The 25416-nt window shown below is 42.3% G+C and overlaps 2 protein-coding genes across 3 annotated transcripts; one reads left to right on the top strand and one right to left on the bottom strand.

Annotated features, from left to right (window-relative positions):
* Positions 1-560: 560 nt before the first annotated feature.
* Positions 561-17954, top strand: LOC128757588 (protein-methionine sulfoxide oxidase mical3a-like). 2 transcript variants are annotated; one of them, XM_053863003.1, is made up of 33 exons: positions 577-1492; positions 1831-2400; positions 2495-2702; positions 2778-2888; positions 2961-3062; positions 3123-3278; positions 3975-4075; positions 4154-4411; positions 4612-4727; positions 4800-4926; positions 4992-5079; positions 5141-5288; positions 5561-5757; positions 5838-5938; positions 6018-6077; positions 6155-6274; positions 6396-6467; positions 7851-7934; positions 10579-10750; positions 12565-12665; positions 12738-12810; positions 12958-13138; positions 13226-13431; positions 14428-15000; positions 15069-15154; positions 15211-15279; positions 15417-15467; positions 15535-15780; positions 15859-15952; positions 16015-16065; positions 16488-16587; positions 16656-16729; positions 17184-17954. In XM_053863003.1, exons 2-33 carry the CDS (start codon positions 2146-2148, stop codon positions 17366-17368), a joined length of 4566 nt encoding a protein of 1521 aa, XP_053718978.1. In that variant the 5' UTR covers positions 577-1492; positions 1831-2145; the 3' UTR covers positions 17369-17954. The 2 variants fall into 2 exon arrangements, 1 of the variants encoding a protein (XP_053718978.1); XR_008414389.1 differs by lacking the exons at positions 4612-4727; positions 5561-5757; positions 5838-5938; ... (17 more) ...; positions 16656-16729; positions 17184-17954 and having other exon boundaries at positions 561-1492; positions 5141-5197.
* A 1120-nt stretch (positions 17955-19074) lies between these two features.
* On the bottom strand, positions 19075-25020 carry lta4h (leukotriene A4 hydrolase). Its single transcript, XM_053863010.1, has 19 exons — positions 24810-25020; positions 23898-24028; positions 23701-23821; positions 23334-23402; positions 23063-23167; positions 22943-22995; positions 22791-22863; positions 22292-22432; positions 22193-22216; positions 22019-22089; positions 21139-21250; positions 20911-21055; positions 20635-20738; positions 20361-20431; positions 19973-20027; positions 19812-19907; positions 19595-19677; positions 19408-19512; positions 19075-19325 (listed from the first exon to the last, which is right to left on the bottom strand). The coding sequence occupies exons 1-19, from the start codon at positions 24957-24959 to the stop codon at positions 19187-19189; spliced, it is 1848 nt and encodes a 615-aa protein (XP_053718985.1). The 5' UTR covers positions 24960-25020; the 3' UTR covers positions 19075-19186.
* Positions 25021-25416: the final 396 nt, after the last annotated feature.

Raw genomic sequence — 25416 nt, 5'->3', positions numbered from 1 at the left:
TTCAGTTAACCGGCGCTTAGTCCTAGTCATGGTTGTGGGGAATGCTGGAGCCTATCCCAGCAGTCATTGGGTGAGAGGCAGGAATACACCCGGGACAGGTCACCAGTCTATTGGAGGGCGCCCACACACACACACAGACACCTAAGAGCAAGAAGGTTGCCGTGCAGCCAAATTGAAGAAACAATATTTTTTAATTAAATCTGTTTAATTATAACTCACAAGCAAAGTGGGACAGCAGTACCAGGATAGAGATGGTGTCTGCGTGACAGCAGTTTGTTGACGGGAATCTAAACGTACTACTACATTAATGCTATTCCATGTAAAGCAGAAGAATAATAAAATTCTAAACACTCATTTTGGTTAGCACAGTAAAAAAACAGGAGGAACAATGGCTCACAGACTGCAGTGTTACATTTTTAATATGTATGTTTTGAACATTTATGATGAGCCAAACTGTGGTAACACATATTTGAAGGTTGGCAAATACTTCCGAAGTGATAATCACTATACGAAGGAAAATATTTCTCTTCCATATATATATATATATATATGGAAATATGCACAATTGTTTAAAATGCTCAATAGCACCGCAGTCATTATCTATACAGCGTAATAAATGTATGTTTGCATATTCCTTTTCATAGTAAATTTGTATGTAAGTAGTTCTGTGTCATGAACAGAAACATGTTCCAGACAAGTTTGCTTTCATCTTAATTTGCGTGTGTGGGCTTGTTTATACTACTTTGTGGGGACCAATTCTTGACAAAGCACTGTCCTTGTGGGAACCTTATATCCTCATGGGTACCTTTTGCTGGTCTCCACAGGTCCAAACCCCAATTTGAGGATGACGACTTCAGAATGACTGTGTCATTATAATTTGGTTTAAGTTTGGCTCAGAGTCCTGGTTACGATTAGCCATGTGTTTTGGACAGTTAAGTTTAGGGTGAGAAGCTGGGGAAAACGTGTGTGCGTTGCATGTGTGTGTGTCTGTGTACCAGGCAGGAGCATTAGCCATGGCACTGCACTCATACCCCCACACTCACAGCATTCTCATACATACACACAAAGAGATGCAGTGGTTGCACTCAGAACATCTCATACGCACAACCACTTTGAAAGAAGTATGATGTAAACAACAATTTTGGTAATGACTTTATGATCGCATGTTCTCTTCTCGAATAAGGGATTTTGCGTTATAAATGCTGACCTCCTCAAACGTGACTGGAGACTTGCAGTTTTTTTTTCAGTCTTTCAGGACTGCAGGATAAGGTCAGACAATAAACACAATGCTATGTTTACTCTCAGTGGCCTCCAGATCGCGCTGCCACATCTGTAGAAGATCTCCTGATCTGCTCTCCTTAATCTTGTTAGCACAGACACAGATTACTGTCTGTTCGCTGGCTCCTCCCCCTGACCTCTGCCAAGTGTGTTTGTGCGTATGATTAAAGTGGATGTATAGAGGACGCGTACGAGAAGGGCTGGCTTTTGTAATGTGAGTAAATTGTGGATATTTAACTCATTTTCTAATAGAGTTGTGTCGTAAACTGTGTCTGCCATATGTCAGTCTTGTTCCTCAACCAGGGATTTGCAAAGTTCATCTGTCAAGCGTGCACAGCTGAGCTAGCAGCGTACAACAACAACAACAACGCTGATTCGAGTTGTTGTTATTTCTAATTCTACAAAAATTGCACTGCAACAGTACTTTTTATTTTAAAATGAAAAGCAGTGGTGAAGAGTTGACGTTGTTGATGATGTTAAAATACTGTTGCAACATTTGGGCTTCCTTTTGTCTGACAGTCTATTTGCTTTAACTTTGTTTTTTCAAACCAGGTCCGTGCATCCGAGGCTATATCGCTGGTGGTTGGTACCGACGTTCCAGCTCTCTGAGAGCCCTTTTGTTCCTGCTCATGAGAGACCGATGTCGCTCTCACAAACACCACACTGTAGTTTGTCTTTGAATGACAAGCCTACTCTCTGATCCCAGGACAGTGGACACCTTTGTATCCTCTATTTTTCTGATCTGATTATGAACTAATACAGAATCAATTCACACATGAACACAATTTTTTAACCGCCTTGCTCCACGTCAGGTGAGCTGGAGTTTGTCAGCCATCATCCCACTGTGGCACCTCTCATGGGGTTGCCATGGGAGACCCAGAATTCCGAGCCCAGGAGCTGTTCGATGAGTTTGTTGCAGCGTCCACCTGCAGAGCGGTGCTGCGTTCCTTCAGCCTGCTCTGTGACTACCTGCAATTGGACCCGAGGACATCTGAGAAGCCGCTGTACCGTCCAATCAAGCGTCGCCTCAACTACTGGAAGGCTAATGCTCTCTGGGCCAAACTGGATCGACGAGCCGCTCAGCCAGAATATCGGCAAAATCGGGCTTGCAGTAACACCACGGTATGTTGCACGACACTTCACCGTGAAGAGCAGATGTCGAGTCTGTGTGATATATCCTGTCTAAGATGTGAGACTTGACCTTCGTGATGTTCAGTGTGTAGTTATCGGGGCAGGGCCATGTGGCCTTCGGACTGCTGTGGAGCTGAGCTTTCTCGGAGCGCGAGTTGTGCTGTTGGAGAAGAGAGACTCATTCTCCAGGAACAATGTGCTGCACCTGTGGCCTTTCACCATCCATGACCTTCGTGGCCTTGGAGCCAAAAAGTTTTATGGAAAATTCTGTGCTGGCTCCATCGACCATATAAGTGAGTGTGGGGCGTTCAGATCTGCCATTTTGTATTACGATTTTCTATTAAATATTGCCTGATGACTCTTCACAGGCATCCGTCAATTGCAGCTGGTCCTGCTGAAAGTGGTCCTGCTACTGGGCGTGGAGGTTCATGTCAATGTGGAATTCAAGCAGCTGGTGGAACCACCTCCAGACCAACCAGGTGAGATTCAGCTCCTTTTATAAACAAAGGTTTTTGGAGCTGCAGCTTAATCTGCTTTAATACGATTCACAGAAGTGGGCTGGAGGATGAAGGTCCTCCCAAAGTCCCACTCCCTAAATCAGCTGCAGTTTGATGCCATCGTTGGAGCGGATGGACGGAGGAACACTTTACCAGGTGCACATGAGACATAACAGAGCTATCATTGGGATGACTCATCACAGTCATTTCTTCCAGGTTTTAGACGGAAAGAGTTCCGTGGTAAGCTAGCGATCGCCATCACAGCCAACTTCAAAAATCGTAACAGCACCGCGGAGGCCAAGGTAGAAGAAATCAGTGGTGTGGCGTTCATCTTCAACCAGCGCTTCTTCCAGGATCTGCGTCAGGAAACTGGTCTGTCTTAGATCTTCAAAGTTAGACACTGGCTGGCCAAAAGGAAAAGGCGACACTGGGATGTAAGCTTAGCAACTAGCTGTGAGTCTCCTGTTGGGTTAGCTTCCAGCAAAATTGTGTGCCCAAAGAACCATGAAGGGATTTTATTTTTCCTTACGCCATATTTCAAGACGCCTGAGTTTATGCATCTTAAATCATTATTTTCACTCATGGGCCACTTCAGAGTGCAGACCTCAACCCCAGTGAGAACCTCCGGGTGCTGGAGAAGGAGTTGCCTAATGCTCAGACTCTCACATCATGAATACAAGAACTTGGTGAAAACTTAAACTAAGAAGGATTTTGAAATGAATAAAGATGATGATGTTGGTCCCAAATTAGATTGGGGAACATACATTACCATAAATAAAGTACTTATTCATATGAGTTTTAGCAACTAGCCTGTAGCCTGTAATTAATCATAATGAAATGTCTTTGTATTTGGCTCTGGAATGGTCACTGAAGGTCCAAAAAAAATCATACTTACTGATTTATTAGCAGTTAATAAGCATGTAATTCTTTTAATAATAGTTAATCTGAAGTGTGAAGATGTCGAACAAAATATTCTCCTTATGTCAACTTTTTACTTTGGCCACTCAGTGTATCTTCCACTCCGGACCTGGTGTGTGCTTTTTCTGACTAAACATGGGTGTGTTGTAGGAATTGACCTGGAGAACATTGTGTATTACAAAGATGACACGCACTACTTTGTGATGACAGCGAAGAAACATAGTCTGTTGGACAAAGGCGTCATTTTACAGGTCTCTACATTTTTTTTGACGGCTCTTCTCATTGTTATTAACCAAGTCTCACAGGTTTGAAAATGTTTTTCCTTCCAGGACTTTGCCGACACTGAACAGCTTCTCTCTCAGAATAATGTTGACCAGAAGGCGCTGCAGGTGTACGCCCGCAAAGCTGCCGACTTTTCCACCAATCACCAGCTTCCATGTCTAGACTTTGCCATTAACCACTATGGACAGCCTGATGTTGCCATGTTTGATTTTACCTGCATGTACGCGTCAGAGAACGCTGCCATGGTCATCCAGCGCAATGGACACCAACTGCTTGTCACACTGGTCGGGGACAGTCTGCTAGAGGTAAGAAGGAGGTCCACTCTGTGCCAAGGATGAAATGATGTGTTCAGGATGAGCTTTTTTGTTTGGCAGTTTGGACATAGGTAATAGTGATTTAAAGTTGAGAAAGTTAAATAAGAGAGTTAAGGAAGCACATGCTATGTATAAAACCAATGAACGAATGCTTAAAATGTAAGTGGGTTCCAACCGTTTGTCCACCCCAGCCCTTTTGGCCCATGGGTACCGGGGTGGCTCGTGGATTTTTAGCTGCTCTTGACTCGTCTTGGATGATTCGACGATGGTCACTTGGAGATTCTCCTTTGGACATCCTGGCTGAGCGGTACTTGATGGATGATTTCCCACTTCTTTTTGCTTCACTCTTTTAACTCAGCATATCTGTTTCTGTCCGCAGGGAAAGTATCTACCGTCTTCTCCCCCAAACAACTCCAGAAAACATGCAGAAGAATATTGCATTATATTCTTTGGACCCAACAACAAGATACCTGAACATTCACCCCTTAAGCATCACACCTGACCAGGTGAACACAATCGGGTTGAAGTTGATGAAGATCACACTGACTGATCTATATCTTTTAAAATGCAGGTGCGACACCTATTTGACACAGGTCAGTGGGGAGGCAGCAAAACAGTCGACATCATGCGCCTATCATCGCCTAGATTTTGCCGGCAAGGTGACGTTTCTGAGTTTACGCCTCACTGTTTCTCGTGAAGCTGACGTGTCCATTCCTTCAGATTCTTTTTCTGAGTCCAACAAGCTGCTGGAGTGGTGTCAGGAGCAGACGCGAGGCTATCAAGGAGTTTCTGTGAACGATCTGACCACATCATGGAAGAGTGGAATGGCCCTTTGTGCCCTGATTCACCGCTACAGACCGGACCTTGTGTATGTAGACGTCTGTATATGTGTCTGTGGATTTAACTGCTGTAGATGTGCGTATGGCTCTCTGCAGTAGTCATAGGTCCCGTCGAGGGTGTTACCTGCCTCTCCGCAAATGTTACTGGGATTTAGGGTTGGCTTAGCTTAAGTTAGGTTTCAGTCCTCCTTGATCCTTCCAGGGATTTTTCGCAAGGCTTAAGTTCCCCTCTATCTGAATTCCAATTCTATCTTTTACTGTCTTTTGTTCTTATTTGTCCTATTATTCATTCATCCTGCAGGGACTTTGAGTCTCTTGATCAGTCAGCAGTGGAGGAAAACATTCGTCTTGCGTTTGAAGTGTCTGAGCGAGAGTTTGGCATTTCTCCTTTAATGACTGTGGAAGAGCTGCTGTCTGCCGGGGAACTTGACTCCCTATCCATGGTGATGTACCTGAGCCAGTTCTACCAGCTGCTGAAAGATGCCCCGCCCACCGTAGGTGAGTAGAGCTACTTTCAACAGGTACGTCAGGACTGTATCTATTTAAAGTTTTAGTTTTAACACCAGTGGTGTGCTTAGGCTATTTGTCAAAGAGTGCGGATGTCAGAGCGGCTCTCATCATTCCAGCCTTTCTGCTAAGCCGACTTGGACACAACCTTTCCCGTAAGCGAAACCAGAAGGTTAGTACTTGTAAGCACTGCTGTTACTCATTTTAGTATTTTATTTTTATGTATTCACATTCAATGTCTGTTTGAACAGGACAACAGAGAAGCTTTTGGTAAAAAAGGAAAAACAGATTTGCCCAGCCAGGAAGAGGAGGCGAGTTTTTTTTTTAGACAGAACATATGCTGTTGTTTCATGGTGTAATTGCTTTCTCTGTTGGTGATGTTGCCCAGGTGTGTTCTGGGGCAGTAGCTGGCGGGGCCTCTGGCTCCCGGGTGCGACTGATGGCCAACCAGATTCAAGCCAAACTGGAGGAAAATTCATCCTCGGCTACAACAGCTTCACGACGACAGGTGATGATTTGGCATGGTGCAACTGACAGTATACTATTACAGAGTTTCCCTTATTTAAAAAGAAGAGTGGTAAATTTAAACCTGAACTGAACCTCATTCTGATGTTCCACGTATTTGCCAGCAGGGGGAGCTCACGACCAGCCTTCCCGTCCGCTCACAGTCAACGGATGACCCTGCACTGCCATGGAGGCCGGTGAGCGTGACATACTGACTTGACACAATGGAAGTTCTTTCATTTTTGTCGCCAAGTTCACAATGTTTTTCACCCATGCTGCGGTAAAAAACGTGTCATTTGCGAAATAGGCTGAGGTGTCTTGGGTTTAATCTGACAGTGAAACTGTGAGTACAGTGTTTGATGTGTAAGAAAATCTGGATTTGGGGGTTTGTGTTGCATGTGAACTTTTACAGTGAGGTAGCCTGCTGAAAACATTCTTTCAGATTTATGGGGGATGTCCAAGAGTCAAACTGGTGACTTCCTGCGTTAAAAGTTTTTTTTTCTTTTTTTTAAATCACATGATAAACTCTGCCTCAAACCAGTGGATTTCTTTTTCTTAACAAAATACTGAGAATTGAGGGGAAAAAAACCTCTTGAAGTATTGATCTATCGAAAATTGATTTCAATTAACATACACGGAAACATGAAAATGAAGGTCACCTCAAAGGTAATACATATATATCTACAGCAAAACAATGAAAATCGAATTAAAAAAAATCGAATCATCTAATACCTGCTGGCCATGATGCCCAGCCCTCTTTCTACTCGGGAAACAACATAAAAAAAAAACAACCTTTAAATCTATATTAGATCATGGTGCAGGACAGAAGTGTGTTTCTTATAAAATACACATCAGTCTTTCTCAGTGGGCTTCATTCAGACTTTCTCATCTCCCCGACCACGCCACCTGATTTAGTCCTGCAGAGATGGGAACAGAGCTAGGAACGATAACAAAATGAAGATTATCTTTTTTAAGTAGCAGCCACTATAGTTTTGCTTCAGTTATTTCAGGTTTTTGTGGTCATACAGGGTCATTATTATTAAAGTTTGATAGGATAGTTGTAGGAAGCAAATCAAAATTTCAAATAAAAAAAAAAAACAAAAAAAAACTCAAATATAAACAGCTTGGAAGGATGATTTCAGAAACCTAATCTCACAAAGTAAGTTATGCATAATATGACACCTACCTTAAAACGTCGTCTTCACCTGTGTCTGGACTGTTACAGTGTCATGCATGAAATTAATTGAAAGCCAAGGAGGAAACAAAAACAAAAGTGTTACTAAGCAGCACTAAGCACCTCAAATCTCTGACAACACTGTCCATCAACAACAGGTCGACTGATGTGTTATCGAAAGATTAATAAGATCTTTTATTGAGTGTAGATTATATTCACCACAAAGAGTGGCTGGATGATGTTAGCTACTCAAAAGCCCGATCAAAAATGTTTTTATTAAAGTTCATCATTTGTCTTGCTTTATGTCCCTGTTCCTCCATTTCTCTTTGGACTCAAACCCGTTCTCCTTACATAGCATCTGTGATGCTCCTAGATTCTTGACGTCTATCATCTTTTTGTTTCACAGATTAAACGCACTCAACAGCAGCAGCAAATGAGTTTACGCTTCAAGGAGAAAGTCAAGAGTCAGTCGATGGGTGGTGAAGAGAAGGTAAGACTACAGTACTCATCTGCTGGCCAGCACATGTTGCAGCTTGGCAAGTCCTTCATGCATAGGGTTTGTAGTTTAGAGCGAGATGTGTTCATGTAAGTGCAACATTCGATTTTTATTAATGCACTTCCATTGGTAAAACACAAGCAACTTTGTGGCATCTTGCCTACATTCTGCCAGTACAAAGGCTTATTTGACTTAAAATATCTTCAATGCTGAGGGCATCCTGGGCAGGAAACTTCCCTGGCAGCGACATATTTGTCTGGAATTATTTTAACAAACAACACACAAACTGTACGACACTTTAAAATTGCACACCGCTTTCTGCCACAGACAAATGTACAAATCTGTTTTGGAATATTAAGATAACAAGGTAATAAAGTTAACCAACTGGGTACAAAATAATTGGCAGTTTAAATTATTGGCACTGATGCATACAGTCACCTTTTTAAATAGTAGTTTTACAGTGGTCTACATTTTTTTTTCCAACAAAAGAGGAGGATAATGGTTGGTGATGAATAGTTTTATGAGGCTCATCCATGGAACTGTGTGTAACAGAATTAACATGGCTTATTATGTGAATAATGTCCATGGCTCCTGGTGAGAGAAGTGAATGGCTCCTTGTGAAACTGAACTCTTTAACTGCCAATGCAGGTGCTGGGAGACATCAACCACCTTCATTCATATCTTCAAATAAATAAAACAAAAGCGACCAATCACAAAATGTTAAACAGTTTTTTGCAACAAACTTTGGGACTAATAAAGGCCATCTAATATAATTTAATCTAACACATCTTCACTACCATGGCATAACATATTGACATTGAGAAACGTGACCTATGTGTACCGTATTGACAACAAAGACTGCCTTCAGCGTAGCATGTTGAGGTGTTGGCAGCGCAACACAAAGGTTCAGCGTTTTTCAAGGGAAATGGTCCAGTTTCACCTCATTTGTCCAGAGATTGTGATGAGTGATATGATGGCATTAAATCATGAAAGTCTACAATCTACCAACCTAAGTAGATCGCATTCTTTCTATACACTACTGGTCTACACTCGTAGACAATCAAAGTTTGCTTTGTGGTTTAAAAGTTGGTCGAAAACTTAATGCAGAACCAAATGAATGCGCTCCAAGATGTGAAGAGGTGAAGATTCATTGCTGTTTTGAAGCTGAGCCAAGGAATGGTCATTTCCCAAACTGAAATGAAATCATGTAAAAGAGATTCTGTTATTTAAAATAAGAAACTATATGAATAAATCGGATGTATTTTTGCCACATGACCCACCGCTTTTTGGAGACATGTTTAAACAAATACATTTTCGGAAATTAGTTTCTGAAAATAAGATTCCAAAATAGCTGAGTAGCCACAATTTTTTACAAATAAAAGGGAATTTTCGACAGGACTTTCAACTTAACAAAATTGTACATTGGCTTAGGTTTCTTTGGTGGTGAGCTACGAAGTTCACTGTGGCTTAACAAAGTTTGAAAAACACTGCAGTAAACCATGGGATAGTAATCCATTCATTCATTAAAAACAGAGTGTCAGTTGCTATTTAAAGTCCGTCAAACAGCCGTGCTTCTTAGTCATGATGAAGGGGTTACAAACGGTCCCTCACGTGACCCTTTTACAAGACGTGCTTTACTTTAAATAACTAGGTTCATAACAATTTATCAGTTAAATAAAGGCTCCTCTTTGGAACTTTCTTTTATCAAAATGTGACTGTCCAATCTCACAATTTAGTCAATTATCAATTGATGCGATATCAGTAGTAAGGTGTACAATATACAGTCAACAGAAGGTATTCACCATGGGTCAGACTCTTTAAATCTCAATCCTTCAAAGTTTCATTGGCTGTCAAAAGTCATGTCATGATTACAATGGGTTATAAATGGTTGCTGTCAAAGGGCTTGAAAAAGAAACACTGTTCTTCCATTAAAATACCATGACAAATGACAATAGCTGGTGGAGACAGTCGGCAACCAACAGGTGGAATTGTGTGGGAGAGTCTTCACATTGTTGCTCCCCGCTGCTGAGAGTTCAGGGAGTCTAATCTGTCAACACTGGAGTGGTTGCTATTGTGGTGGGCCTCAGGCTAATGTCAACCTTCTGCCACACATGATGTGGCTGAGGCTAAATAACAGAGTCTCTTGAATCACGGCTATTGAGCGTGAGGCCTGCAGGCCCTCGGACTGTACAGAACCCACGATGATGGAACAAATACATGTCTTTTAATGCTACAGATGAATTCCACACAAAAAAACTTGAGGCCAATTGACCAACCATGAATGTAAATATTATATTGTTTAAGTGCATAAAAATGTGCATCCACCATTCTCAGGACACTCATGTCCATTCATGTACATTTGTTTGACCAGAGGAAACAAGACTTTTTTTCCCCAAGCATTGGAATTCATGCTAACCGATTTGAAAATTTAATTTAAAAGTTTGCTCTGCATGAAGTGTACAGTACAAGTGGGGAGAGTTTCACATAGACTTAATAATTATAATATTCATTTACGTCTTATACGTTTTATAATAAAGTTATATCAAATATTAAATATGATGTTTTCCCCCCAACCATCAATCCCAGTACCATGTGTACAGTTAGCATGTTTTTTAAACTCTTAACCTTTCCTCTACAGAGTGTAAGCCCCAGTGGAGGCAGCAGTACCGTGTGTTTTTTCTGCCGCCAGCGCGTTTACGTGATGGAACGTCTTAGTGCTGAAGGCCACTTCTTCCACCGGAGCTGCTTCCAGTGTGACATCTGTAGGTGCACGCTAAGACTGGCCGCCTACACCTACCACGCCCCTACTGGTGAGTGCACCGTCCTATTACTTTGTAAACCATGTGGTGCATCAGACATCTCTATAGTCACAAAACTGTCTTCAAGTGGCCATGTGGTATTACTCTTGCATACAATATAGATTGTACATTACACCAAACTTGCAAACAGTATAAGAATTCTTCCAATTCAATAAACCGCTTCTTGCTAAACATTGCAAATAAACTGTGGCGCAGTAGCTCAATTTTAATTAGCTCTCAGCTCTGTCACATGTTTTTCAGATCTCAGGTTCCCAGTAGCTTCACCCGGGGTCGTGACATCAGGCACCTGAGTCAGGAGTGTCAAACTCAACCACACAAGGGGCAAAAGTTTGAGTCACAATCCAAGTCGGGGAAGTCTAAACAGAGTAATTCTGTATATCAGTCTCCATTCTAATAGTAACTAACTGAATTTAATATTAACCTACAGCGTGTCTGTTTCGAAACTGTCCTCTTTCACCACTTTCTCTCATTTTCATCAAACTCCCTGAAGTTTTTATTTGTTCTGGAAGTTTCCAGATGAGTTGTTGACTGATTGCTGCTTTCTACAAATCTTAGTGGGCCACGATATCAACATGCATCTGAGGGGATCTAGTCTTTTAGTGCTCTTCAAATACGTATTGAATTTAACTCCAGTCTACTACGGTTCTTTCAAGCTCTAGAGTTTGACAGATATGGTCCTAAGTCAATAAATGTGTTTTACTTGGGAAGGGCTGGGTGAGTATGTCGGTGTAGGTTCATCGTGTGTTGCTCTCACCATTCATGTCCAGGGAAACCAAAGGTCAGGCTCAGGAGTAACTGGCGATATATCTTCTCCAATCTCACCTCAGTCAGTCACATGAATTATAGCTGCTGGCCTGTACACCTTTGAGTGTGTTCATGGCAGGTAAATGTTGTTTAGCCGGTACATAACTCTCAGCCACATTCTGCACTGCTGCCCTCATTTTCCGAAACCAATCATCACATTTTAGGATCCAGATTTGGTTCACAGCTCAATTATGGTCTGGCAGATATTAATATTGATAATGCAATATATTGCAATACTTTGGTATCCAATGTAATAGTGATATTTCACCTTTATGTATCACCTTAATATATCTCAATATTGAATTTGTTTTTGTAAAATAAATAAATTATATTTTAGTCGTGTTGAAGTAAACTATGACTAAATCCTTTTTGGGTTTGTTGGTCTCCAAACCATATTTTCTCACACAAACAAATTCTGCCGTTTTTGGTGTTTAATTTAGTGGTGCTGCAGGATATTTTCTCTCTTGCTTTGGGACATCTTGCACTCCTAGTTAGAACCGGCAAAGGTGAATGAATGTTGTGTGATGAGTGTTTGATGTGAACGATTCAGAGATTGTTATCGGCTGAATGATGGACAGCCTATCTAAAGAACATCACTTTTGACTTTTCATGCACATGAAATGCCTCGCATGTGACCACAGTGTTTGTTCAGGAGTGTGTGACCTCTTCATGCTGGGGTCTTATTCGAACACACAAGCTTGCCCAGCGATGGTTGCTGTCTCTGACTTGTCGTGTGCTATCTGCCACAATGAAGGGACTGTGAGCTACACCTTCTGGGTACGAGAGGTGTCCTGGTTGTGCACACGTGGAATAAAAGGCGCCTCTGTGTATGTGTGCTCTGTAGCTAAATAATAAACTAAGGCAATTCATCTTCAGATTCGATAGCTGGGCTCAAACTCCCTGTCCAATCAGAGTGCACTCATTTCGAGGAGGTGAAGTTTGAATAGCGTTACAAAGAGGCGTGAAGGATGAATTCTTAACTGGTTTTCCTCTCATCTCAGAAAGGTTCTACTGTCTGCAGCACGACAGTGTGCAGAGTCCTCCAACTGTGAAGAGGAGATCAACCTCGTCCGATAGAAGTGGTCGCCACCGCACATCAGTAGTAAGAACTTCAACTCAGTGTTCTTCTGAGGGCTTTTGTGAGATTCATGACAACTGTTTATTCTTCTCCAAGGTGTCTGTTGGCTCAGCTCACTCCCGCTCCTCAGCTGACACACAGCTCTCCGGAGAACAGCGGCGCTCTTCAGGTGAGCGTTCCCAGCTTCATCTAGTCGTGTAGTCTTGCTCCCTTGTAAGCAGACTTGGCCCTTAAACTGTTATCAATGTGGGCTTTAGAGTGTGTGTGTTTTTGTGTTTGCCTGTGTGGGTGTGTGCTGGTGCTTGTGTGTATACAGTATTTTCTGTGATGGAGGCCGGGAGAAGGCTAGAGGCGATGCCAGAGAGGATAGAGCTGGAAAACCGAAGAAGCTCAACTAAGGTGGAGATGCTGGAGGAAGGAGAGGAGGGAGAGATTTCTGAGGAGATGCTGAACCGTGTCAACCTGAGCTTGGACGAGAAACCTACCAACAGGTCCAGGTATGTTCCTCAAATGCGGTTTGAGTTCAGTGTTATGTTATAATCCGCTTCCTCCTCTGCCACGTGCCCATCTGGATTTGCCTCCAGCTCGGAGTCAGACGCAGAGATGGAGCAAAACCGTCAACACCGCGATGAGACGAGCAGAGCCGCATGGAGAGAAGCTCTGCAGCTCCAACTGCAGCACCTTAAAGATGCAGAGGAAGGAGACGACAAAGACGATGAGGATGATGAGGAGTATGAAGATGATGGGGAGGGTGACGATGACGGCAGCAGTGAGTTGGATTCGAGTGATGGTTAGTACTTTTATTCTATTGTTTTAGATAAGTAGAGGTGTTCATAAGCACTTTGTGTGTATGAGTGTGTGACTGCCATTTATGTTTGCTGCCTTATTGATATTTAAACATATTGAATATTATTACAACATTTTGGCTGAGCACTGAAAAATAGGGTCTTGGGTTTATTTAGGTACAAAAACTATTTTTATATTTTTTATTTATTCTTATGTTGACCTGTCTGGCAACATTATATGCTGATAATTAATCATGTTCCAAGAGTAAGTTGCTCCATTCGAGCAATACTATTTTTTTGTGGGTCATCGATGTGTTAATCCAGCTCAGCTGCTGCATAGCACTGTCACCAGTATTGTCACCAAGTGCTGTTCTGTGTTACATTGGTTCATATTAAGCTTTCAGACCAAATTTCCTGCTAAATTCAGTTTGTTGCAAAAACTATAGAGTCCTTATTAGTAGTTTGCATACGTTAAACAGAATGTGGGTTGGAGGCCGTTCATAAGAGCTTGTCATCATCGGCAGCAGCTTTACTGACTGCAAGTGCAGTAGTTACGGTCAAACATTAAGAGCTGTCAGTAAAGTCAGGCATGGAAAATACAAGTAACATCCGACTTACGACCGGGATCGGTTCTGACCAACCGGTCGTAAGTCGGTTTGAACGTAAGTCGAATGCCATTCAAAATAGTCGACGCGAGGGTTATAGGTACTACTGTAGTGGTACTGTGCTGCCGTAACTGTCGTACGTGATGTCGGGCTGCTACGTGCTGCGGCGCCAGACATTGAATTAAAAAAAATAAGCATCTGCTGGCCGTGGTCCTAAGTACGGGTGGACGTAAGTTGAGCAGGTCTCAAATCGGATGTTACTTGTAATGTTCTCTTCTATAACTTTGTACATGAATGTCTTTCTTATTGCCTGTGTAAAAATGGTAGGATGTGTTACAGTATGTTATTCACATGATGAACGCTCTTCTTTCTTTCCCCTCTGAACTCCCTCATTAGAATGTCACTATTCATTTCATTCAATGGTCTCATCGAACACATCGATGAGCGGACCCAGTGACAGCACACCGATGGAGCCGGACTCCACATCTGATGATCGCCTGTCCAGCACTTCCACCCCGGAGACTCTGCCTTACTACAAGACACCATCCACAGCCTCTTTTGTCTCAACACCAGACTCCACGACTTCCTCGCCCCTGCCTGACCCTTGCAAAGGAGTGGAGTCACTGCCACCAGCACATATCACACCCGTGGTTCTTAAGGAGAATGCTAACATACTACTACTTCCTGTCGTGGGATCAAGGAGAAAAGACTCCTATCCAGACTTCCGATCAAACTCAGTCCAACCGTCGCCGTGGCCTGTTTCCACAGAGAAAAGTGAAGGGAGGAAAAACCAAGGATTACGACTCTCAAATGTCCTGCTAAAAGGTCCGCAAGAAGGAGAAGTAGGTGGGGCCAGGCCTATTTGGAAGCGGGTGTTGTCAGAGAGGAAGAAAAAGAAAAGACGAGTCAGAGCGTCATTGCCGGTAAAAGAGAAGTGGGCCAGAGAAACTAGCCCAGCGAGAGGTCCAGGTGAAGTGGTCTGCACTGACACAATCATTCCCCTCTCTGAAAGTCATAACCCCATTTTTTACTCACAGATGCAAGAAGCGCCACTCCCAATGAAGAATCAGATCTGGACTCATCCACCGTTTTGAAAAGATGTTCAATGACCCCCAGAGACTATGTAAGATTGACCTTCATGATCAGGGGAATTGAGTCTTATTGAGTTTATTTTTTCAGTTGTGTGTGGACCTGGATCTTTCTTCTGGCCTCCAGTCTGTCTCAGTTACAGAGGACACACAACAAGAGGTAAAATCAGCACTTAACAATACCAATCCTCTATTTAAATTGAAGGGACGCACCCACTTGTGCTAGTGTCTTTTGTTTTTTGCTTTGTTTTTTTTGTTTTTTTTTACAAAGCCAACATGTGTCTCTGTGTCTCCCAGCCAGCGTATGTCCCTCATGCTCTTGCATTTAAAAGAGCCTATGCCATCAAGGTACAAGAGACTGACAGATTTCGTCTGTAGCGTTCTGTATCTGAAACCGATGCCTTTGTTTACCCAGAGACGGACCTTAAAAAAAATCGAGCCTCGACAAAACCCAGAGGGACAGTCTTCGTGTTCCACGGTGACTGTCGGGGTCCTTGTGGAGCCAAAAGAGGCATCCAGTCTCAGCGTGATAGAGACGATTTTCCAGAGAGGACAGGAGAGCGCAGGTGATAATCTGGATGCTAAAATAACACGTCGAGTACAGAGAGCTGCTCGTAGACAAGCCAAACAGGAGGAGCTGAAGAGACTCCACAAGGCTCAGGTGAATTATAAACAGCATGTTGCTCAAGAATCTCTTCAACTTGGTTAAAGGTTATGTGGGGGTGTGGCGGTGTTTCAGATGATTCAGAGGAAGCTGCAACAGGTGGAAGAAAAACAACGACAACTGGAAGAGAGAGGAGTGATGGTGGAGAGGACCATGAGAGGAGAGGCCGGTACGAACTCACACACAGGACGAAACAGCGACCTCAATGTTTCATTTCCTGTTGTCTGGCAGATTTCTGGGGAGATTCCACCAACGTCTTGGATACGGACATTCACCTTGGTGGTCAGTACACCAACACCCAAACTGTTTCAAACTAACTTGCTGTAGAAACCCCAGACGGGAAATGATGAAAGACAAAGTAGAAATAAGTTTTTCCAGAACGACCCTTCATCAAAAGTTCTTGAAAGGCAAAGATTAAAACACACAAAAAGCAAAAATTTAAGGCCCAAACTCTTGACTTAAAATAAATGAAATGATTCATGGAAGAAGAAAAATAGACCACGATGAAGATTTGCTGAATTATTTATTCCAAGAGAAAATAATTCATGCATAAAGCAGAGCAACAATGACAAAGAACAAGAGCACATTCATATTCAAATATTATCGTCATCATATTTCTAGTTCCTGTACTGATCACTTTCACAGTTTAATTCAGTGTGTAGCGTTCCATTTTGTTGGCTAGAGAACCCATCGTTCATCCGCAGGTCTGGGAAAGCTGGAGAACCCTGCCCTCATGCAGCAGTGGTTCCAGCTTGTTCAGCAGAAGAACGCTCTGGTGCGGTACGAGTCGGAGCTCATGATCTTGTAAGTCTGTGGATTTAGTCGCTGTAGACCAAAGATCCGCTTCTAAGTGTCTCCTTGTCTTTCCAAAGTGCACGTGAGCTACAGCTGGAGGACAAACAGAGTCGTCTGCAGCAAGAGCTCAGAGAGAGGATGGCCGTCGAGGGTACGACCAGTTCCTCCCTCACACATCTCAACCTCACCAATCCAGAATTTTACCATTTACATCAGTCGTTTAAACAAGTCTGTCTTTCACTGTTACATGACTTTGTGTCCTCCTAATAATGTGTATATATATATATATATATATATATATATATATATATATATATATTTATATATATATATATTTATATATATATATATATATATATATATATATAAGCAAGTTTTATTCAGCTGAAGATTGTTTTTAAAACATATACACAGAAATGTCAACCATTTGTCCTTCAATACACCTTAGTGCAACGGAGAGAAAAAAGTTTCTTTGTACCATATTGTTGTTGTTTTAGCTTTCATCCAGGGGCCACCACATTTGAAAATGTCTCACGAGTACATCAGCATACATCAGGTAATCTGTCAATAAGGGGTGCAGTCTTCATGCCTTATCTGTTTCTCAGATCACTTGAAGAAAGAGGCCGAGCTGGTGGAAGAGCGTCTGATCCTTGAGGAAATGTTGGAAGTGGTGGAACAAAGGAATGCTCTCGTGTCTCTCCTTGAGGAACAGCGACTGCAGGGCTGTCAGGAAGACCAGGACCTAGAGGCTGTGATGATGTCCAGTGGAGTCGGGTTGAACTGGTCCTGACCACATTGTGGTGTCTTAAAGAACCCTCATCTCAAAAGAGACAACTTTGCTGTTCTTGATTTTGGTGACTTTTTAGGTGAGCTGTGCTCTCCTGGAAAACAACTGGACTTGACACATTTTTACCAAGTTCAGTGACATCAACAGCTTTTCACTGATGCTACTTGAACCAAACACAGCCTTAACTCTACCCTAGAAACATGCTACACAACATGCTATTCAACTGTGGCTTTGTGTTACAAAATATCAAACCCCTTTTACAAAACTAATTCCATAACCATTCTGAAATAATGCAATTTAATCCGATTTTATTTTGCAGAAGAAGACTGTCACAGGACAAATAAAGGGTATATAATGAAATGAGACAGGAAAAAATGTGAATTAAATGATATCAACCCAATACAATACTCTTTGATAACAGTGTTTGCTCAAGCATTTTGCTAAATTAAATTATTTGAAGCCGTTCTAGATGTATATGGAATAGTCAAGCATATACATATTAGTGTCCACCAAGATGTCTTATTTTGTCTGCCAATAACTGCTGCTACGGTTGTAATAATTCTTGTGTGATTAAAATGATTAGTCACCTTCCTGAGTGTCTATGTGCTCAGCACTAGTTTTGACTGTAAATCCAGGATGTTATTCACACAAAACAGATTCACATGACAGTATAGACAGAGACATCTTTGCTCAACGCATCAACGCAGAAGAACATAACTTGTGTGGCAGAAAAAGAAGAAAACAACATGGGAATTGTCAACATTCAATTGAGTAGACTTCATTGTGAAGTTTGAGAGACATTTTAAAAATGCAAAAAATTCTGAGCATTCTTGCGTACATATTCTTACATGGACTCATTCTGATATTTTCTATTATCTCTTCTGTATCACTGCATCTACCAAAGATGTTTTGGAAATGCTGATCACTCTCAAAATTATTGATGGCTCAAAAAAAGGAATTTAAAAGCATTTTTTAAGGAAAATTGAAGATTAAGGATGATCAGATTTCGCGAAATTCTGCATTACAGTCATTAACAATTTGCGACTCTGTACATTTATTATAATGTCAAGTTGAAAACTGAATTGTTTTTCTATACTTAAATTATTTTATTTCACTGTTTGCTCCTGTTCTATTCTTTTGTATAAAATTCTATATCATCAAGTGATAGTTAAATAATTATAATTTTAATAAGAAATAATGATATAAATTAAATAAGCAAATTTCAGGTTAAAGAACAATTACGGTAATAATAAATAAAGCAAGTGACAACTTCTCGCCAACTTGCTTAGATTATTTTGTACCTCGTTGCTTCTGTGCTCGCATGGGTTTCTCGCTGTATTAGTAGAACAAAAACGTTTTTTTTATTAAATTTACGAAATTATATTTGGAGAGAAACGGCTTCCCTTCTGAAAGATTCTCCCGTGTTTCGGACACCAACCACGCAGCACTGGAGGACGATCTGACCGTGTAAACGTCAGACTTGATAGTAGCTCCCTCTAGTGTTGGAAGTGACAAGTACAAATAAAGGGGCTTCCCATAGTTGTATAATGCTTTGTCGAGTGATGGGATGCTTTTGAACATTGCAACACACTGGGGAGTTACAGCAACGAGTTGCAAAACAAAAGCGGAAATGCATCCAAATGATCCGACGATGACCACCGGCTCTCTCAAAACTTTCACACAAACAAATTGCAGAATCCAACAGTGAGCAAGGTTTAGTTTAAGATTTTATTACTTTATAAAATCATGTTTGTTAGCGTGCCGGTCCTGAGATAACTTGAGCTGTGATTGAAGTGTGTTGAGCGTTACAAGCCTTCTGCTCTACAGACTAGTGGACTGTTGGACGTCCACCTTCAGGTCCTTGGCCACCAGTCCTGCTGTGACTGGGTGCATCGCCGGCCGGTGAGCCACAAACGTCCTGACTGCTTCATCCTTGAACTTGTCAAAGTTGAAGACCTCTCTGGAGTGAAATCAAATACAAACAGCTGTGACATGTGAACTTGATCCAAATCACTTTTCACACCAGGCTAAAGTTACTGTACCTAAAGAGGGGTCTGGTGAACTTCATCCTTCCCTGATCGGTCGCCATTTTCAGCGCCAGTGGAACAGCCTCCTCCCATTTGGATCGCACACAGAGACGGAGCCACCTTGAACATCAGGTTGACAAAGGAGTTGAAAACACAAATCATGAGTGACACAAGGTGGTTTGCCTTATCGACGTCAGCTCACCTGAAGCGAATCTCTGAGTTCATATAGGAGTTCAGGTCATAAACCTCCTGCATCTTCTTCACGTGACTCAATGGAAGAGGATCCTGTGGAGAAAAAAAATCCACAGATCTGAGCTCACTTAACCCAATGAAGAGTGACTTTCATCAGTGCCCCCCTCCCAAAAAAAAGAAGAAAATATTTCAGCTGGACAGTCCTGAACTGATATGTGTGTCTTTACCTCCTGCACCAGTAGAGACAGGAACTCAATGGCCTGGTGCGACGACAGAGACTTGAAGTCTGACTTGCTGAAACTGTCCAGCTCTGTCTCATTCGCCTGAAACAACACTGAAGTTGAGACAAGAATGACACCGAGACGACAACACTTGATAAAATCTTCACCTTGAGCCATTTCTGACTGAGTGCAATGCAAGCTTCTGCCATTGTGGTGTCGTACCTGCAACCACAGAAGCAAAACTCAATACATATACTGATTGGTTTGAGGTCTTTGCCCTCTTTTCACATAATTGAATTCAACTGTGAGGATGATGAAGTTTCACAGAATAACGACAAGAATAAAGGAGGTTGTCAGAATAAGGATTTAACAAAGACGACAGGACACAGAGAGTAGCACCATGTACCAAGCCCTGAGTCGCACACCTGGCTGTAGGTAGGTGGGACAACTCCCCTGTGTCACCAGGAAGTGAATAGGTGAAGAAAATAAATGAAAAGTGTATGTCTCAAGTCCTGGTGGAAAGCTAAACTACAACAGCAGAAAAAAAAATCTCACACAGGCTTGACTGGAGGCATTCCAGGAGTGAACATCCAGGCGTTCCAGTCCACCTTCTTCAGGATGTCAACCTGAGAGAGGAGGGAGACCATGCTTAGTCTGCAACACTCACATGTAGTCTGAGGCTACAGTTTGGTAGTGAAAATATACAAGACAAAATACATATGTTTTAATTTAATTAATACCATTTTGACTTTGCTTTTGTTTGTTGTGACACTTCAGACGAACACTTCTTTCACATACTACACACAAATGTCACCGTCACTGCTCCCACCTTGTCTTTGAAGTAGGTGAAGAGGTAATTCTTCCACTCTTCAGTGGTCACGCTGCTGTAGGCAAACATCTGGATGTAGGACTTAACAAACCCCATGAAGACCTCTGGACAAGAGTGGGAACTAATGAGTCAGACCTACAGTGTATTCACAGTTTAAGTCAAAACCATATTTTCCACTTGATTTCATTAATAATCTCTTTCAAATTGTGAATTACAATAATGATACATTGATTCAAGAAAGAAATTTGCAAATGAAGAGGAAAATATAGATCGCACCTGGACCCCCCATCAGCTCCTCCAGGTGGTAGAGGAGAGCAAAGCCTTTCTCATAAGGGACAGAGGAGAAGGCGTCATCCGGGTCCACTTCATTCAGGTTCGGCACCAGGTTGGTCAGAGGACTGTTGGCACCAAACGTGTTGACCTGGAGTCACAAATACAAAAATAACCGTTTCACCCTGGTGCAGATGGACATGTTTGGTTTCCAGGACAACAGAAGTGTCTCACTGAGTCTTGCAGCATCTTCCAGCCCCCGATGGCTTCAAACTGCCGGAACTGTTCTCCTTCCATACGCCTGCCGATCATTCGCTCCAGGTAAACTGTGTGACCCTCGTTCAACCTGGAAACACACACACACACACACACTCAGGTGGTCAGTGTGTGTTTGTTTGTTCTTGTGCAAGACAGTGAAATGAATTTGCAAGGCTGTAGCAACAGATTGTGTTAGTGTACTGCAATATGAGTTGTGTAAAAGGATGTGAGCGTGGATGTGTGTGAACACAATCACAGGATACATACATGTGTGTCTGTGCTTTCCTGTACTTTTTGACAGCCAATGTGACTTTTTAACCATCAGTGTGAGCACATTTGGCCAGGTCACACTTCTTCACCCCTCATTTTAGGTATTCAAACTGCATAATAACTGGTCATCATAATTAGGGTAAACTTGGTTCATAGTGACGGTTAAGTTGCCGCATTTGTTTTGGGTGGTTAGTTAAGGGTGAGAGGCTGGGGAAAGGATGAAAGTCTATGAGAAATCTCCAAAAGTCCGAACAAGGCTAGAAATACAAGAATGTGTGTGTGTGCTTGTTTATACTGCCTCATGGGGGATCAATTCCTGACAAAACACTATCCTCGTGGGGACCTTATGTCCTTGTAGGGTCCAGACCTCATTTTGAGGATGAAAACTTCAAAATAACTGGATCATTAGAATAAGGTTTAAGTTTAGTTCAGAGTCATGGTTAAGGTGAGCCATTTGTTTTGGATGGTAAGGTTTAGGTGGAGAGGCTGGGGAAAGGGTTATGTTAATGAGAAACCTCCCAATGTCCCCACAGGGTTAGCCATACGAACGTGTGTGTGTTTGTGTGTGCGTGTGTGTGTGCATCACCAGAAGTGCTCCCAGGTTTTGTTAGTGACCAGATTCCCAGTCCAACTGTGAGAGATCTCATGAGCGATGACCTAGCAGCACAGCCACATGTAAAACACACGGCCACCATTGCACTTTAATACCCTGCCGCTTCTGTAAAGCAGGTTATCGTCTATCACCAAACTAACTACTCACATTGGACAGAGACTTGTCTCCAGCCTGTCAAGACAAATTGAACTTGATTATTTGGCTGTGAAAATCACATCTGTTCATATTGAATGTGTGGCTGCTCACCAGCAGAGTGGGCGTGGCAAAGGTCAGGCAGGGGTTCTCCATCCCTCCGTAGGGGAAAGATGGCGGCAGCACCAGGATGTCATAGTGACCCCAGACGTAGGGTCCAGCCAGATCCTCAGCAGTCTTCAACATAGTCTCTGTCTGCCAGGAGGAGAACAGTCATCAAAATGGACACAAAGTAGGACGAGGAAAATCTTCCAAAAAACGTGAATAAAGACCTTTAGAGTAGGTAAACATGGAAAAATGCCAATAAAACTATAGAAGATCTGACACCAAGGATAAATGAGGGAATGTATCAGATATCAATATTGATTTTTAGAGTTTGGTCACCTTGGAAGTAATAAAATATAAAGATAATGTTTGAAAATAGAGAGACCAAGTTTTAAAAGGATACAAATAAAATTGGGAAAAGAAGAAAAGCAAAAACTAGAAACAGAAGAAGAAGACTTTAAAGCATTCAACTTGCAGCAACAAGAATGACAAATGAATATATTTTCACCTCAGAGAACTCAAACGCTGCCTTATCCACATATTCCTTTTCTGACCAAACTCTAGACCTCGGCCCGATCTCCCTGTGGACCAATCAGACGACAGAAGGCATTCAGCTACACTTCCCGGGTCAAACTCACTCAACGTACGAAGAGTCCTCACCTGCTCTCCAGGTCTCCCACCACGATGGCGATCAGGTACGACGGCATTGGAACCTGAAGTTAAAAGCCTGAGTAATTCCTGGATTTTTTTTTTTTTTACTTGCACTCAAAAACTACAAACCGTCTGTCTGAAACGATAGATGATGCGGCTGGGGTCTTGTGGGTCGACCTCTTGACCATCACGGGCTGCGCTCATCACGGCCACCAGGTCTTTAGGGACAGACACCTGGACGTGGAGACACAAGGGATATAAAGCAAAACAGTTATCACTTTCATGATGACCACAAGGATGCCACATGCCAGACCAGATCTTACATAACCGACAGGCAGGTGCCCAAACTGGACAGACAAACATGCCAGTCCAACCACACCCCAGAGTTAAGGTGAGTTACCTGAGCATAGTAGGTGTGCTTGACAGATGGACTGTCCTGACAGGGGATCATGCTCCGGCAGTGATGAGCCTGCGAGACCAAACTGAGGGTTAAATTGTGCTCATCTCAAATGAAGAAGTCATGAGTTCCTGCTCCACTTTCACACCACCTTTTAAAGTTCAACTTTCTTTTGCCACATTTTATCTCAGACGGTTAAAAAGCAGAAGGAACACTGTTGCCAACACTGGAAGATTTCGGAAGAGGAAGCTAAGCAATGAAACAGCCTCATGATTGGAATAACTCAAAAAGAGGTTATAGTTCATTGAGGTCACTTAGATGTCTCCAAAGTAGAAGATGGTTTGCTTCATTGACACAGCCCCCCACGTACCTGGCATTGACTGAACAGGTATGGGTGTTTCTTTCCAGCCGTCTGCTCAGGGGTGAGCCACTGCAGCGCTGATGCGCCCGGTGATGTCTCATACGTCACCTCCAGAATGAAGTGTTGTCCCCTGTCGTGCACAAACTGTTTCAGTAATTTCCATATGGATCAAAAATACTAACCATAGCAAGGAAGAGTGGCGTCACCTGGAGAGGTCGAAGGGCAGTGTGACCTCCAGCGGGGTCCCTTTAAAGCTGTGTTTGGCTCCCATGTTAAACTGGGCAGTCTGGCCATTAGCATTCACAGAGACAATTTTCAGGTCTCTGGTGTCCAAAGTCTACGACAGATAGACAGATAGGTGCATTAAATAATGCGTCATGTACCAAGCATTGCTGAACCAGCACTTAGGAGCTCCAACATGTTACCCTGATAAACAGGCGCATTGTCTATCCTGCACCATGTCACTCCAGTATTGTATTATGTAATTACATTATAACAGTCAAGAGTAACCCAAATAGGACATTATTAATTTTAAGGTAAAAGGAAGAAGAGAGGAAAGGAATAAAAGTGAGATTAGTTTGGTTTCACTATTTTGCAAAGTTAAAGGAAAAGAGGTACAAGACATTTAACAAGTATAAAATGAAAGTTAAACCAGTTGACGTTTAAACACAATATTTGGATCACTCCGATTTGGAGGATAATGAACAATATACTAATATATACTAATGGCATAATGCCGTATTCATCCATTTATCCAGCAAAACAATAATCATTGCCAAAGATAAACTATACATTTTAATATACAAAACAAGGAGCAAGACCATCATTAAAGTTGTACTGAATTACGTGTTTCCCTGGTTATCGGCAAAACCTCAACTAGGTACAAGTCCACAGACCATAAACCCTTGATAACAAAGTCCAGCTACTTGAAAATAAAAAGGAATGAACCCCGTGTTCCGAGACACAGTCCAGGAACTGTATCAACGATCTAAGCTGTAACTTTCCTAGTTCTTTCAATGGTGGTGAGACGTGCGGGGAACATCTTAGCGCGGTGAGAAACTAGGGAATGAATAACAAGCCCGTTAGCGTCAGAGCTAACCGGGGTCCGTTATGGTTACCAGAGCGGAGAAGCGGTCCTCCAGCGCCTCCACGGTGAGGGCCACCGTCCCCCGGATCACGTGTCTTACGAAGTCCACATGGAAGGAGACGTTCAGGTGCCTGGTGACGCACCTTGTGAAGGAGGAGAAAGAACACGGGTCCGAGGACATGTTCGCCTGTCAGTTACCAGCCGGCAGCAACACACTGTGCCTCCGATCAACCAGCACCGGCTTATGAACGGAACAATGTTTCCTCATATCCGGCGCTCCTTTCAAAATAAAACAGGACATACCATAAAAACGAAGACTATTATATTTAAACTATTTTAAATAACCTTCATCATTATTACGCATAGTGCATTAAAAATACGGCAATAACAACTTTTAAGCTACTTCCCCACTGAGGGAAGAATGAAGACAATCTAATCAAATCATTTATCCGCATGTCTAACCTCCTTAAAATAAAAATCACAATATTATTAATAATAGTAACATTTGGTTTCAAATATATGTAATGTGAAATTGCAAAGTTACGCTTAATCAGTATTTCACTAATGTGCATAAAATTTACATTTATCACAATTTTGTCACAACTGTTGACAAACATTAAGCTGAGAAAGTAATTACT

The sequence above is a fragment of the Synchiropus splendidus genome, chromosome 4 (genome assembly GCF_027744825.2).
Source record: "Synchiropus splendidus isolate RoL2022-P1 chromosome 4, RoL_Sspl_1.0, whole genome shotgun sequence".
Classification (NCBI taxonomy): domain Eukaryota; kingdom Metazoa; phylum Chordata; class Actinopteri; order Syngnathiformes; family Callionymidae; genus Synchiropus; species Synchiropus splendidus.
This window is presented reverse-complemented; position numbering and strand designations above follow the sequence as displayed.

Bases quoted from the DNA above. Each gene is read 5' to 3' on its own strand.
- LOC128757588 (XM_053863003.1), top strand. From the start codon at position 2,146: ATGGGAGACCCAGAATTCCGAGCCCAGGAGCTGTTCGATGAGTTTGTT. The intron at 5,080-5,140 runs GTGACGTTTCTG...CCATTCCTTCAG, and splicing joins GCCTAGATTTTGCCGGCAAG to ATTCTTTTTCTGAGTCCAAC. The intron at 16,066-16,487 runs GTCAGTACACCA...GTTCATCCGCAG, and splicing joins TACGGACATTCACCTTGGTG to GTCTGGGAAAGCTGGAGAAC.
- lta4h (XM_053863010.1), bottom strand. From the start codon at position 24,959: ATGTCCTCGGACCCGTGTTCTTTCTCCTCCTTCACAAGGTGCGTCACC. The intron at 23,822-23,897 runs GTGACGCCACTC...TGTGCACGACAG, and splicing joins CTGCCCTTCGACCTCTCCAG to GGGACAACACTTCATTCTGG. The intron at 20,028-20,360 runs GTGAGATTTTTT...CTGTGGTTGCAG, and splicing joins ATGCCTCCAGTCAAGCCTGT to GTACGACACCACAATGGCAG.